The sequence below is a fragment of the Pleurodeles waltl genome, chromosome 3_1 (genome assembly GCF_031143425.1).
Source record: "Pleurodeles waltl isolate 20211129_DDA chromosome 3_1, aPleWal1.hap1.20221129, whole genome shotgun sequence".
Taxonomy (NCBI): domain Eukaryota; kingdom Metazoa; phylum Chordata; class Amphibia; order Caudata; family Salamandridae; genus Pleurodeles; species Pleurodeles waltl.
In genome coordinates, this window is record NC_090440.1 from 13,713,886 (window position 1) to 13,727,897 (window position 14,012).

Genomic DNA, 14,012 nt, shown 5'->3' on the forward strand with positions numbered 1-14,012 from the left:
TTGGACAGGGTGTAGCCTGACTGCCAACCAAAGTCCCCATTTCTAACACACATAAACAGCTAGCTTCCTACACCTAATAACCGTTCTTCCAACCCCTGAATCTCCAGGATACTATCCTTTACCTATCTTCAGTGACTGATAATCTGAAACATTAACAAACTGTCACTAGATGTAGAAGTGCTCTTTTCTACCCACATGCTTCTTCTCGACACAAATATATGTGCATGATTCTCCTACCATACAAGCCCCCCCTTCAAGATATGTCCCGCACTCTTGAGACGGGCACAAATGCTGCAAGTTCATATTTCTGGCAGAGGTTTGCTAAATACATGTAATTAAGTAATATTAATCTGTTGCTGGATTCTGACTACTGCTTCCCTTTATGTAGCCCCTTCCTTTCTGTTACTTATTTGTAAGTGCTAAAGATATCTTAATCAGTCAGATAATGTACTTGGAACTCTGCTCCTCCTTCCATGTGAAGCTGGACGGATCCCACCCAGCCACAGCTTTTCTCAACTTCGTTTTAGTACATTTTATTTTCCATACATAGAAACAAGAAAGGGACAAACCAATATAGGGATTGATATCTTTGACACATCATTTTAAAACATTTATCCTTGGAGTTGTACTAAGGCATAGACCTTCGAGTCTGGGGACCGTCATATATTTGCCGTCTAGCTTGGTGCTTACTGCCTTTCACAGGTCTGTTCAATCCGACCATCCCACTGTTCATTCCTATACCACTGTATGTTCCTTACTTGCAGCCTTATGCCTGGTTAGTCCCGGATACTTCCACAGGCTCCAGATCTTGTTAAATGTCTGAGGTCATCCTTGTTGTCTAGTGTCCCCTGCTTGTATACACCAATCCATTGTGTCAACTTGGGTACCTTGTTACTCCCCCATAACCTTATCTCGCGTGGCCCGAACCAGTTTTGCTGCTCGCTGCCCCCCCACTTTCTCTATAAATAGTTCATAGTGCTTGAAATAGGAAGATGCAGTTCAAACAGCTCTTGGGAAATAGAAGGGGACTCTCCCCTGTAAGATGTTTTTATGGGAGCCTAAAAGCTGCAAGAAGAACAGAACTTGCTCTTTGAAGCCTGATCTGCATTAGTCTGTCAAAAGCAACTAATGGAATCAGTCTAATTAGCTCTGCCAGTGGTATCTTTTGAAAAACGATTTAAAACTCGTTTTAAAATCTGATGATTTGTAACAGACAGCAGATCATAGAGTTACCAAAATGTATGCCTTCCGTAAATATCTTCCTGTGTAATCTTTTGCCTGCACTTAATCCCATGGTGAAGAAATATTCTAGGACTGGAGTTGGAATAGTAAATTAATCCAGTACAAAATTATGTGAAACTTGAGTTTGGTGATGTGTTGGAGTAGAAAGCATTGTAGGAAGACATTTAGGCAATGAGATTTTGGCTATTTAAGTGCAAGTCCTCTAGCACTTTGATATCAGATTTTTGTACAGATGCTTGTTACATTTCTGCTGGCGTTTCCGGTCTGTTAAATGGTCCATTTCAGTAGGTTGAACTATCAGTGTAGGTAAGGTGGAGTTATCTTTAAGAGTTGTTTTGGAAATACATTGGCATGTTGAACAACAGTCACAGTACAAGACACAGTAATAAGAGTCCCATCAACCTGAATAGCAGATGTAATGTCAGCAATAACTTGGGAACAGCCCAGGGTGCAGGCAACTCACTGGCCAGAACAAGTACTACCAAACAGCTGAGACATTCCTCTGGCATTCTAAAACAGCAACATAGCGCAGAAGAGGCACAAAGCTGTAAATAGTAGAAATAAGTGACTATATGGTTTCATAAGTAAGGGAATCGAAAGTGATTGGGGAGGGGGGAGGCTAGAGGGTTAATCAAACATCCCACCATACAGTTGTATCCCAATGGTGCCACCATTAAAGTAGCATACGTTACAGAATAGCAGGAGTGTCGGATCTGGGTTTGAAGGAAGTGTTTTCATATTTGTGCATTACGGCTAAATTAGCCCTTCACCCGATATTGCATGCACAGCTATCTCTGCCATCTCCAACTACTGAACTATATTAGCATGCCAGAGAATACACATTCTTGTGGTTGCCAATGCTGTGGAAACACTGGAATGAATTGAGAGGCCTGTTATCCCTGATCTGTCATGGAGAGGTGTTGCGTATCCTGGGGTCTAGGGCACAGGTCTACAAGATTTGAATTCCTAACCCATAAATGCAGGGACTTGGGCCACTGAATTATTACTGAGTAAGGAAATCTGGATTATTTCTGTCCCACACAAACCACTGAACATTTCTGCAAGCATATCAAGTGAGGGTTTTGCAAAATCTGAGATGCAACCGGTTTAAACCAATGACTCGTACCTCAATTCCGATTAAATGTTTATTTTACATGTCCTGTCTACTGGTAAACCTTGAGACATAGATATCAAGTAGCTCGTGGCAGACTTGTCTGAAGCTATAACAAATTAGTGTTCAGATTATGAGAGAATTTCTGCTGATTGTGGACCAAAGCTAAATTGATGTTTTCAAAATGGAGTCTGACTTGGGAGTTCACGACAGTGTGAGTTCCCCTGTCAAGGTGAACGAAATGTAAGTAGAGGAGAGCTTCTCTTGTGCACTTTGCTAGTAACTGTATATTGGACAGGACCACAGGTTTTTACTTGGTCTTTTCTTGTAATTACTTCATTTAATCTCTGAGTTACTGTTCTCCACAATTCATTGGTGTCTGACTCAATAGGCCTGTTCAACTCTCTCCCATTTGTTTCTGACCTTGTTCACCTGCCAGTTTCTTTATCTTCACTCTTTTGCACCCATGTCTAGACAGGCTTCTCTAATAAGTAGTACTGGCAACTCTAGCAACCTGGAAGTACCTCTCCTCTGTGCAGCCTTGCCTACTAAATTAGCACCTTTTGCTTGGTTGAATGAGTATATGTATCCCAAAAATAGTGTGAATTTGCAGTAAATGTATGCATTTTCAGAACGCATAAACTGAAAAACTGGATTAAAAAATATATTTAATTTGATCTTTGAGTAGTAAATCATGCAATATCACTATTATTGTTACCTTGATGTCAGTGGTATTGTGGCTGTCATGTATTACCCATGTAGAGATGCTCCAAAAAACGACAATACATTTGTACATTGCTGCTGGCATTCCTGCCTGATGTGCTGAGGTGATCACTACTGGTAATCTGGCATATGGTGGCCACTATTGTAAACGTCCACATTGTGGTCACTATTACAACCCTGCTAATAGCTCAGAACGATTTTCACTGAAGATAAGTAGCTCTTAGTGCAGAAGAGATTGGAGACCCCTGATCTAGAACATATCAAGATGATTTCACTTGCTGTTTCACTGTCCTATCATCTTCAATAGTTTGTTCATTGCATGCCTTCGCTTACTTAGTCTTGACCTTCAGTTGTGACATTTTTAGACGTGTAGTGCTGAAAACATTGGTTAAACAGAGGCATAATGGATTAAATACATCCCTTGTTTCTGGTACTGTGCCCATTGCATCAAAATCCTTAGAATGCTGCAGAATCATGTTGCTGTGTGTTGTTTTTAATGAGGTGTCCACGCTTGTTGTGATAGGTAGCTCTATACAGAAAACAGGCTCCTTTGCATGCCTGGAGATTGCTTGACTTCTCTCTGCGGTTCTTTTTCACAGTATTGATGCTATTTTCATTCGATTGGATCTTAACATTGATTTTAAATGCTAGAGTTTCTCCCTACATCAGATGTCGTAAACATTGATACTTTTAATTGGATGTCTGTAGTACTTGGGAATGGCTTATTGAAGCACAAATGGTTAGTCCTTGAGCAGATAACGTCTTTACTCTATGCAGAGTAATCCAGAGTATTACATTTATATAAGTGAGATTTGGTTTGGGGGAATGAGTTGGACCTGAAATGTAACCTATTGGAAATGAGTTGTGATGTTCTAAAATGGCCAATGTTGCCTTCTTCTAGATTAATGTGCAGATCTGACATTGAATTCAGCAGTACTTTACACAAGTCAAGTGCTACATCAGATCTTCTAGTTCCAACTATATTAGAGTACTATTTACACTTTAGTTGGCCTCATACTGCCCACAGGTTTAAGTCTTAACTGTACTCACCCATTCGAGCATCTATCTGTGTGTCCCATCAGCTGTAGGAGTTAGGTTTCTTAGGTCAAGCTCGAATTCCTGACAGATGCTTGAGGTCCAGGGTGAGGGTTAATGTTTCAGTCCAGATTGATACACGTGCTTCCCTTCTGGCTGTGGAAATAAGTGCTGAAGATTTAAGTAAAGGGTGAAATGAGAAAATTTGAGCCCGAGATATCTGGGATATTACAGCAAGACGACAGTCTGGAGAAGACTAAACATGGCCGTGTTCACGCAACAGGCGTGTGGAATGTTGTATTGAATTCAATTGCTCCCTGCTTTGGAATCCATATTGGTGAACCAATGTTTATTGTATTGTACTTATGATTAGGTAGGTTCCTAATGGGTTGCTCTTCTGCTCTCCGCTGTCCCAATGCAAGGCACTCGTGTACAGACAACACTACCCACCTCTGAAGAGCTCTGGCAGGGTAGTGTACAGGTCTTCAGATCGGTAAGGTGACTTAAATGGGCTGGTGTGTCCCCTCATGCGTAGATGGTCTGTTAATGTTCTCAATGTGGAGAAGCTTTAGCCCTCCATGTTTGGCTGGACTGCCTGTAAGGATGCACTGTTCCTTATATAAGGGTGATGCTGTCTCAAATACTTTACTTCACAACACCTCAAATCTGAACGTGTCCCAGTTTGACTCCCCTATATAAGTAAGGCTTCTTAATCCGCCATCTCCTTACATACGTTTGTGTTGTCTGGTCAATGGTGCCGCTATAAGCATTCACCTGAGCAGTCCAGGCAGTTGCTATAGGGACCCGAGAGAACATCTTACAACCATATCATTAGTTTGAAGTATCGGTACCAAAAATTAGGTTAGTCTTGGGCTTCTGGATAAAATGTAATGTTAAAGTATGATTTTTTTTTTTTGATTTTTTTTTTTACTGAGATTGTGTGCTTTCTTTTTTTGTGATTAAAGGTGTGGGATTAAAGCTACATGGTGGTACTCCCAATTTTAAAGGTATATCTTGCTGGCAAATTTAATTGTTTGTCTTGATGGTACAGTTGCCGATCTTCTCGGCTAGGCTTGTCAGTGGTTGCTGTTTAACCAATCCTGTAATCTTCCTGTTATTTTAGGTCTGGTGTTAAGTAAAATCAAAAGGTTTTGGCTAAGTTAAATCTATAATGTTCTTCGTTAGAAGGGCTTTCAGCCAATTTTTTTTAAATGAGTCTGACCTTCGCTTTTTAAAAAAAAAAAAAATTTCCTGCTCACTATGGGGAACTGATCAGCACAATTCATCCATTGGTTAACCTCACCGTGAGTGACTGCATTTTTGCTCTTTCACAAGAAGCACATTTACAACCTGCTTTCTGTTGTATACAACTACCTGTGGATTCATCACCTTATGAATTCTCCCAATGCGCCAGCATTCAACTGAAATTTTCTTCCTAGCGCCTCACGTCGACGAAGTCACAATTGCATGACTCCATACGCGACTCCGTCTGACGTCATCGGAGCAATAAGTCCTTGCCGGCGTGCTGACATCAGTTCCCTTTTTTCCGCACCTTCAGCGCTAACGTTTTTTTCCTACCTCCTTGGCAGTTACTGTTTTGAGGGAATGTCTCCACTGAAAAAATCGGTATTTAAGCCTTGTAGCAGTGTGAGGGACCACATGTCTGTGACCGATCCGCACGAAAATTGCCTGTGATACCTAAGCTCGGATCACAATATGGAGGGGTGCGTGTCCTCCCAGAGGATGAAACCGAAGGCCTTGAAAGGGAGAGGCTAAGCTTTTCTTGGCAAAAGCTAAGGGCAGAGAGGTCCACTGAAGCAACCCAGACCGCAACAACTTTAATCCAGAGATCGGTCTTTGTCTCCTCTGAGACAGTGCCACGCAAGGCTGGTGAGTTTTTGGACTTACCACTACTGTCGTCATAGACCAAAACAAACATTTTAACTGAGTTGTTGCATCCATCGGCTACGTCTTCTGAACCTCTCTTCCCTTTCAATGATGCCCTTCCTGAGCCCATTTTAGAAATTTGCCTGTCAACACCGGCGGTTTACAAGGCTTTGGCTAGGAGGTACAGAGTTGCTCCAGGAGATCCTCATTTCCTATCACAGCATCCAACGCCTAAGAGCTTGGTGTGGTGCAAGCCTCTTGTTCTGTGTGGTCGGCTCCTGGTTCGTTACCTACAACTCCATCTGATAGGGAGTCTAAACATATGGAGCAGACAGCTAAGAAGTGCTTCTCCAGCAGTATGGACACGGCAAGAGCAGTTGTACAAAATTTGCCTCAGGATGTGCAGGGGCACTTTAATGAACTCCTCCTGCAGGACAGTCAAGTGGCGGCATAGCAGGTCATTCAATCTCGTTTGGACACTTCAGACTCCGATGCTAGGACTATGGACACTTCTGTAGCAACAAGGAGGCATGCGTGGCTCAGGTTCTGGTTTCTCCTCTGATGTTCATGCTACGCTAATGGACCTTCCTTTTGATGGTGAGAAGCTGTTTGGGACTAAAGCGGACTCTGCTTTGGAACGATTTTAAAGAAAGCATTGCAACTGCTTAATCTTTGGGTCTCCAAGCATCCTCTTCTGCACTCTTTAGGTCTTTTCGGAGATTCAGAGGATTTGGCTGTGGGTCTTATTTCGTGGAAGGCTACAATCCAATGTCCAGCAGCCTACCATTTCTCTTTACATGTCTTATGGAGACTGAGGGAGGGTTAGAATGCAAGGAGCCACACAGCAGCCTTCCTCTTCATCCTCTTCCTCTTCCTCTGGGGGAGCCCTAGTTTTCTCTCCATATTCCAGCATGTTTTACCCCTAGGGGGAAGGCTGTTACATTTTCTCTACAGGTGGGAGTTGATTACATCGGACTCTTGGGTGCTGAGTATAGTGGGAAAAGGTTATGCCTTTCCTTTTCAGGAGTTTTCTCACTCTTCCCTCCCCATCATTCATTTTACATGGAAGAGCATCTCCTGTTGCTTCAGCAGAGAGTGCATGTCCTGTTAAAAGGTGCAGTGGAGTTGGTTCCAGAACAGGAAAAGGGTCAGGGATGTTATTCAAGGTATTTCCTGATTACCAAGAAAAATGGTCGATTGAGACCTATCCTGGATCTGAGGATTTTGAATTGGTTCCTCGAACAGAAGTTCAAAATGCTGACCCTTGCCCAGGTGCTTCTTGCGTTGAACAAGGGAGACTGGATGGTGTCTATCGATTTACAGGATGCTTATTTTCATATCCCTATTTTGAAGTCGCACAGGAAGTATCTCCGGTTTGTGCTAGGGTCGCAGCACTACCAGTTTGTGATCCTTCCTGTAGGAAAGTACCATCTTGCCTGGCATGTTACCCCCATTTTTCACTGTATATATGTTGTTTTAGTTGTATGTGTCACTGGGACCCTGGTAACCCAGGGCCCCAATGCTCATAAGTGTGCCTGAATGTGTTACCTGTGTAGTGACTAACTGTCTCACTGAGGCTCTGCTAATCAGAACCTCAGTGGTTCTGCGCTCTCATTTCTTTCCAAATTGTCACTAACAGGCTAGTGACCATTTTTACCAATTTACATTGGCTTACTGGAACACCCTTATAATTCCCTAGTATATGGTACTGAGGTACCCAGGGTATTGGGGTTCCAGGAGATCCCTATGGGCTGCAGCATTTCTTTTGCCACCCATAGGGAGCTCTGACAATTCTTACACAGGCCTGCCACTGCAGCCTGAGTGAAATAACGTCCACGTTATTTCACAGCCATTTTACACTGCACTTAAGTAACTTATAAGTCACCTATATGTCTAACCTTTACCTGGTAAAGGTTAGGTGCAAAGTTACTTAGTGTGAGGGCACCCTGGCACTAGCCAAGGTGCCCCCACATTGTTCAGAGCCAATTCCCTGAACTTTGTGAGTGCGGGGACACCATTACATGCGTGCACTACATATAGGTCACTACCTATATGTAGCTTCACAATGGTAACTCCGAATATGGCCATGTAACATGTCTATGATCATGGAATTGCCCCCTCTATGCCATCCTGGCATAGTTGGCACAATCCCATGATCCCAGTGGTCTGTAGCACAGACCCTGGTACTGCCAAACTGCCCTTCCTGGGGTTTCACTGCAGCTGCTGCTGCTGCCAACCCCTCAGACAGGCATCTGCCCTCCTGGGGTCCAGCCAGGCCTGGCCCAGGATGGCAGAACAAAGAACTTCCTCTGAGAGAGGGTGTGACACCCTCTCCCTTTGGAAAATGGTGTGAAGGCAGGGGAGGAGTAGCCTCCCCCAGCCTCTGGAAATGCTTTGTTGGGCACAGAGGTGCCCAATTCTGCATAAGCCAGTCTACACCGGTTCAGGGGACCCCTTAGCCCTGCTCTGGCGCGAAACTGGACAAAGGAAAGGGGAGTGACCACTCCCTTACCTGCACCTCCCCTGGGAGGTGTCCAGAGCTCCTCCAGTGTGCTCCAGACCTCTGCCATCTTGGAAACAGAGGTGCTGCTGGCACACTGGACTGCTCTGAGTGGCCAGTGCCACCAGGTGACATCAGAGCCTCCTTGTGATAGGCTCCTTCAGGTGTTGCTAGCCTATCCTCTCTCCTAGGCCAAACCCTCTTTTCTGGCTTTTTAGGGTCTCTGTCTCTGGGGAAACTTTAGATAACGAATGCAAGAGCTCAGCCGAGTTCCTCTGCATCTCTCCCTTCACCTTCTGATAAGGAATCGACTGCTGACCGCGCTGGAAGCCTGCAAACCTGCAACATAGTAGCAAAGACGACTACTGCAACTCTGTAACGCTGATCCTGCCGCCTTCTCGACTGTTTTCCTGCTTGTGCATGCTGTGGGGGTAGTCTGCCTCCTCTCTGCACCAGAAGCTCCGAAGAAATCTCCAGTGGGTCGACGGAATCTTCCCCCTGCAACCGCAGGCACCAAAAAGCTGCATTACCGGACCCTTGGGTCTCCTCTCAGCACGACGAGCGAGGTCCCTCGAATCCAGCGACTCTGTCCAAGTGACCCCCACAGTCCAGTGACTCTTCAGTCCAAGTTTGGTGGAGGTAAGTCCTTGCCTTCCCACGCCAGACTGCATTGCTGGGAACCGCGTCTTTTGCAGCTACTCCGGCCCCTGTGCACTTCCGGCGGAAATCCTTTGTGCACAGCCAAGCCTGGGTCCACGGCACTCTAACCTGCATTGCACGACTTTCTAAGTTGGTCTCCGGCGACGTGGGACTCCTTTGTGCGACTTCGGGTGAGCACCGTTTCACGCATCCTCGTAGTGCCTGTTTCTGGCACTTCTCCGGGTGCTACCTGCTGCTGAGAGGGCTCCTTGTCTTGCTCGACGTCCCCTCTCTCTCCTGGTCCAATTTGCGACCTCCTGGTCCCTCCTGGGCCACAGCAGCGTCCAAAAACGCTAACCGCACGATTTGCAGCTAGCAAGGCTTGTTGGCGTTCTTTCAGCGGGAAAACACTTCTGCACGACTCTCCACGGCGAGAGGGATCCGTCCACCAAAGGGGAAGTCTCTAGCCCTTTTCGTTCCTGCAGAAACCTCCGCTTCTTCTGTCCAGTAGAAGCTTCTTTGCACCCGCAGCTGGCATTTCCTGGGCATTTGCCCATCTCCGACTTGCTTGTGACTTTTGGACTTGGTCCCCTTGTTCCACAGGTACCCTAGATTGGAAATCCACAGTTGTTGCATTGTTGGTTTGTGTCTTTCCTGCATTATTCCTCTAACACGACTTCTTTGTCTTTAGGGGAACTTTAGTGCACTTTGCACTCACTTTTCAGGGTCTTGGGGAGGGTTATTTTTCTAACTCTCACTATTTTCTAATAGTCCCAGCGACCCTCTACAAGGTCACATAGGTTTGGGGTCCATTCGTGGTTCGCATTCCACTTCTGGAGTATATGGTTTGTGTTGCCCCTATCCCTATGTTTCCCCATTGCATCCTATTGTAACTATTCATTGTTTGCACTGTTTTCTAAGACTATACTGCATATTTATGCTATTGTGTATACTTATCTTGTGTATATTTCCTATCCTCTCACTGAGGGTACACTCTAAGATACTTTGGCATATTGTCATAAAAATAAAGTACCTTTATTTTTAGTATATCTGTGTATTGTGTTTTCTTATGATATTGTGCATATGACACTAAGTGGTACTGTAGTAGCTTCACATGTCTCCTAGTTCAGCCTGAGCTGCTCTGCTAAGCTACCATTATCTATCAGCCTAAGCTGCTAGACACCCTATACACTAATAAGGGATAACTGGGTCTGGTGCAAGGTGCAAGTACCCCTTGGTACTCACTACAAGCCAGTCCAGCCTCCTACACTTCCTTTTGGTCTTACTTCCGCACCTCAGGACTTCACGAAGGTGATGGCAGTGGACCTCGAAAGGAAGGGAATATCTGTATTCCCTTACCTGGACGATTGGCTGATCAAAGCCAGGTCCCCAGAGCTTGTGCTGCATCACTTGCAGGTGTCAACCCAGTTGTTCAACCTGGGCTTTACGGTAAATGTGCTTAATTCTCACCAGGTGCCCTCTCGGCGCCGCAGTCTGTTCAAAGGGGCAGTAATGGACACAATATTGAATCCGGCCTCTCCTCCTCAGAGGATTTAGGACGTTCAGGCGTTGATTCCAAAGTTTCTGAATGGAGTGGTTGTTTCAGTGCTCAAGGTCCGTCTGCTCGATCTGTTTGCTTCCTGCATTCTGTTGGTCACTCATGCACGTTGGCATATGAGGGCTTTCCAGTGGTGCCTCCGCAAGCAGTGGTTTCAACACAAAGGGGCTCTCGAGGAGTCTTAACTATCTCCAGAGACGCTGCAGCGGATCTACGATGCTGGGCTGTGGATGGCAACCTTTCCCATGGAAGGCCGTTTTGTCTACCGTCTCCAGTGACCCCAGTCATAAACGATGCTTCCACTCTAGAGTGGGGAGCTCATCTGGGGGACCTTGAGATCAAAGGCCATTGGTCTCCAGTGGAACAGATGTTTCACATCAATCTGTTAGAATTGGGGGGGCGATACGTCTGGCTCTACAGGCCTTCCTCCCGTCCATTCGCAGTCAGTCAGTTCAAGTCTTGACTGACAACTCTACCGTGATGTGGTCCATCAACAAGCAGGAAGGAGTGGGGGGTCGCACCTTCTCTGCAGAGAGGCTCTGGTCCTGGGCGCAGGACCATCGGATTTGCATAGAAGAAAACAATTTGGCCAGAGTACATCTTACCGTACGTGTGGACAGTCTCTGTCGGCACTTCCCGACAGATCACGAGTGGAGTCTCCATCCGGATGTGGTTCTTCACGTATTCCAGATGTGGGGAATTACTCAGACCTGTTTGCAACTCAGAGAACGCACACTGCCTGTCGTTCTGCAGCCTCCAGTATCCAGTGCAGAGAGCGTTGCTGTGACCAACTGCTTTGCGTGTTTCCTCCCATACACTTGATTCCGCGAGTTCTGAGGAAGATTTGCCAAGATCGGGCTCAAGTCATTTTAATCGCTCCGGATTGGCCAAGAAGGGTGTGGTACACAGACCTTCAACTCTCACTGTGCCTTCCGCTCTGTCTCCCTCACAGGGTAAACCTCCTCTTGCAGGGGCAGGTTCCACACCCCTCCCATCTCCAGAGCCTACATGCCTGGAGATTGAACGGGGCAATCTGAGTTCATTTTCTGTCCCTCCAGAAGCGGTGGACGTTATTTGTCAGTGCTGTCTGCCTTTCTTTGCCTTCCTGATCAGCCTTCCTTATTTAAGTCCCCTGAAGGCTTAACTAACAACCAGTTTCCTCACACTTCGTTTGTAATGCCTCAGTGGGATTTGAATTTAATTCTGACTTTTTTAATGGGTTCACCGTTTGAGCCTATGCATTCTTGCCCGTTGAGAATTTCTTTTAAAAACAGTTTTCCTAATGGCTATCGCGTCAGCTAGAAGTGTGAGTGAGCTTCAGGCTCTTAGTGTTAAACCTCCTTTTACAAGCTTTCATGCTGACAAGGTGGTGCCGAGAACCAGGGCGTCTTTCCCACTAAAGTAGTCACTCCCTTTCATCTGGGACAATCTAACACTCTTCTCCTTTTACCCTCCTCACCATCCATCAAAGGAGGAGGAAAGACTGCACCGCTTGGATCCAAGAAGGGCTCTGAGTTTCTACATTGAGAGGACGTGAGACTTTAGAATTGATTATCAACTCTTCATTGGATATGTGGGCAAAATGAAGGGTAAAGCTGTCCACAAAACTCTGTCCAGGTGGGTCATTCTTTGCATAAAGATTTGTTATTCGCTAGCAAAGAAGGTTCCTCCTGAAGGAATTGGGGCCCTTTCCACCAGGGCTATGTCTGCCACTGACTTTAGCTAGAGGCGTACCAGTTATTTGTAAGGCAGCAACTTGGGGGGGGGGGGGGGGGGTTAAATCAATGAGGATCTGGCTACTTCCAGAAGAATAAAGTTTTCAAAAACAAATTGACAAATCCAAAAGGCTGGACTTGTGAAACAGCCTTCTGTTTCTGTAATTTTTCTACTCTTCAGAGCCACATGAGGGGGGTATTTCTGTGGGGGGAGGGACAGTAATGCATTTCTTAAGTTGCGTTCCACAGTACGCTCCTATAAACAAGCTCCAAGATGCACATCTTGTGCACAGCGGAGTGCTGGCTCTTCAGCATTATTGCAAAAACAGTTGTGTATTTGCTAATTTGCTTGACGAGAGGAGAACCTATGCTGCTCTTGTGCTATATATTTGTGAAATTTGTTTGTCATCACATGCGGTGAACATCGTCTCCAGAATGTAAATGTGCTTCAGATATATACTTGTGATCCTTTGCTATTAAATACGTTTTTCTGTTTTCAGATTTTGCAGTAATTGTAAAAGACACCACTATTCACGATGGGGGATGACAGTGAATGGATCAAGCTCCCTATTGACCAGAAATGCGAGCACAAGGTTAGTGAAACCCTCCTGCAGTGGCAGTTTTGTGGAGTGTTCAGTGTTGGTTTACTGTGAATGCTTTCCGCTCGTGGTCTGCTGTAGTGTTATTAAGCTTTGGTTAATCATCCTGGATTTTTTTTAATCCTTTAGTATTTGGTAGGTGTTTTGTTGGCCCTGATTCCTCTAGTTCATTGTAGTTTCATTTGAGTAATACTTGTCTAAAGTCAAAGCAGTGCACGGCACAGAACCCCAGCTCCCTTTCGCCTTTAAATTTCACATCCCCTTTCCCAGACCTGTGGGCTCTACTTGTTCTGACACTTTTAGGCCACCACTGTGATGTTGACAGAATGTCACCAAGACAGGCCACTTGCTAGAAACCCATTGCAGGTCCTAGTTTTCCTAAGTTTGTTCCATGTGTTGGGAATGGTACACAAACCTTGCGTTAATGCAGCTTGAGATAGTTTAGGTAACCCTTACTTTTGCTCTACAAGTGTACTATCAGAAATGGACACTTTTGTCATGGGGGTGCTCTGATACAGATGGGTTTATGCTGTTTGACTGTCACTTGGAACTGGACCCTGTTAACTCCTCTTCCCTTCAGTGGAGACCGATGTAGTACTTTTCTTTCCACAGTAAGCACTGTTATGTTGCTGTGCCTCTATTCACCCACGAAAAGCACATGGGGTGCTAGGTTTACAACACTGTTGCCGGTAAATGTAATATCACCTGAAATTGGCCTCCTGATTGCAAGCAGTACGGTTCTTATAATTAGAAACATTCTATGTTTCTCAGCTGTGGAAAGCACGCTTGAATGGATACGAAGAGGCGGTGAAGCTATTCGGGAAAATAGACGAGAAGAGTCCAGAATGGTCAAAGTACCTGGGTCTGATGAAAAAGTTTGTGACTGACTCTAATGCAGTGGCTCAGCTGAAAGGCTTAGAAGCGGCTCTCATCTTCGTGGAGAATGCACACATCGCCGGAAAGTGAGTATCCCTGGTGATTGAAAATACTTGTAAATTTCATA

General features: G+C 45.3%; 1 protein-coding gene across 6 annotated transcripts in view; it reads left to right on the forward strand.

Moving 5' to 3' along the window:
• CKAP5 (cytoskeleton associated protein 5) overlaps positions 1-14,012 on the forward strand; it is a 627,586-nt gene that overhangs the window by 25,950 nt on the left and 587,624 nt on the right. For all 6 annotated transcript variants that reach the window (XM_069221686.1, XM_069221689.1, XM_069221691.1 and 3 more), the window contains exons 2-3: positions 12,911-13,003; positions 13,781-13,971. In XM_069221686.1, coding sequence (XP_069077787.1) covers positions 12,947-13,003; positions 13,781-13,971 — 248 coding nt within the window. In that variant the 5' untranslated portion in view covers positions 12,911-12,946. The remainder of the gene's footprint in view (positions 1-12,910; positions 13,004-13,780; positions 13,972-14,012) is intronic.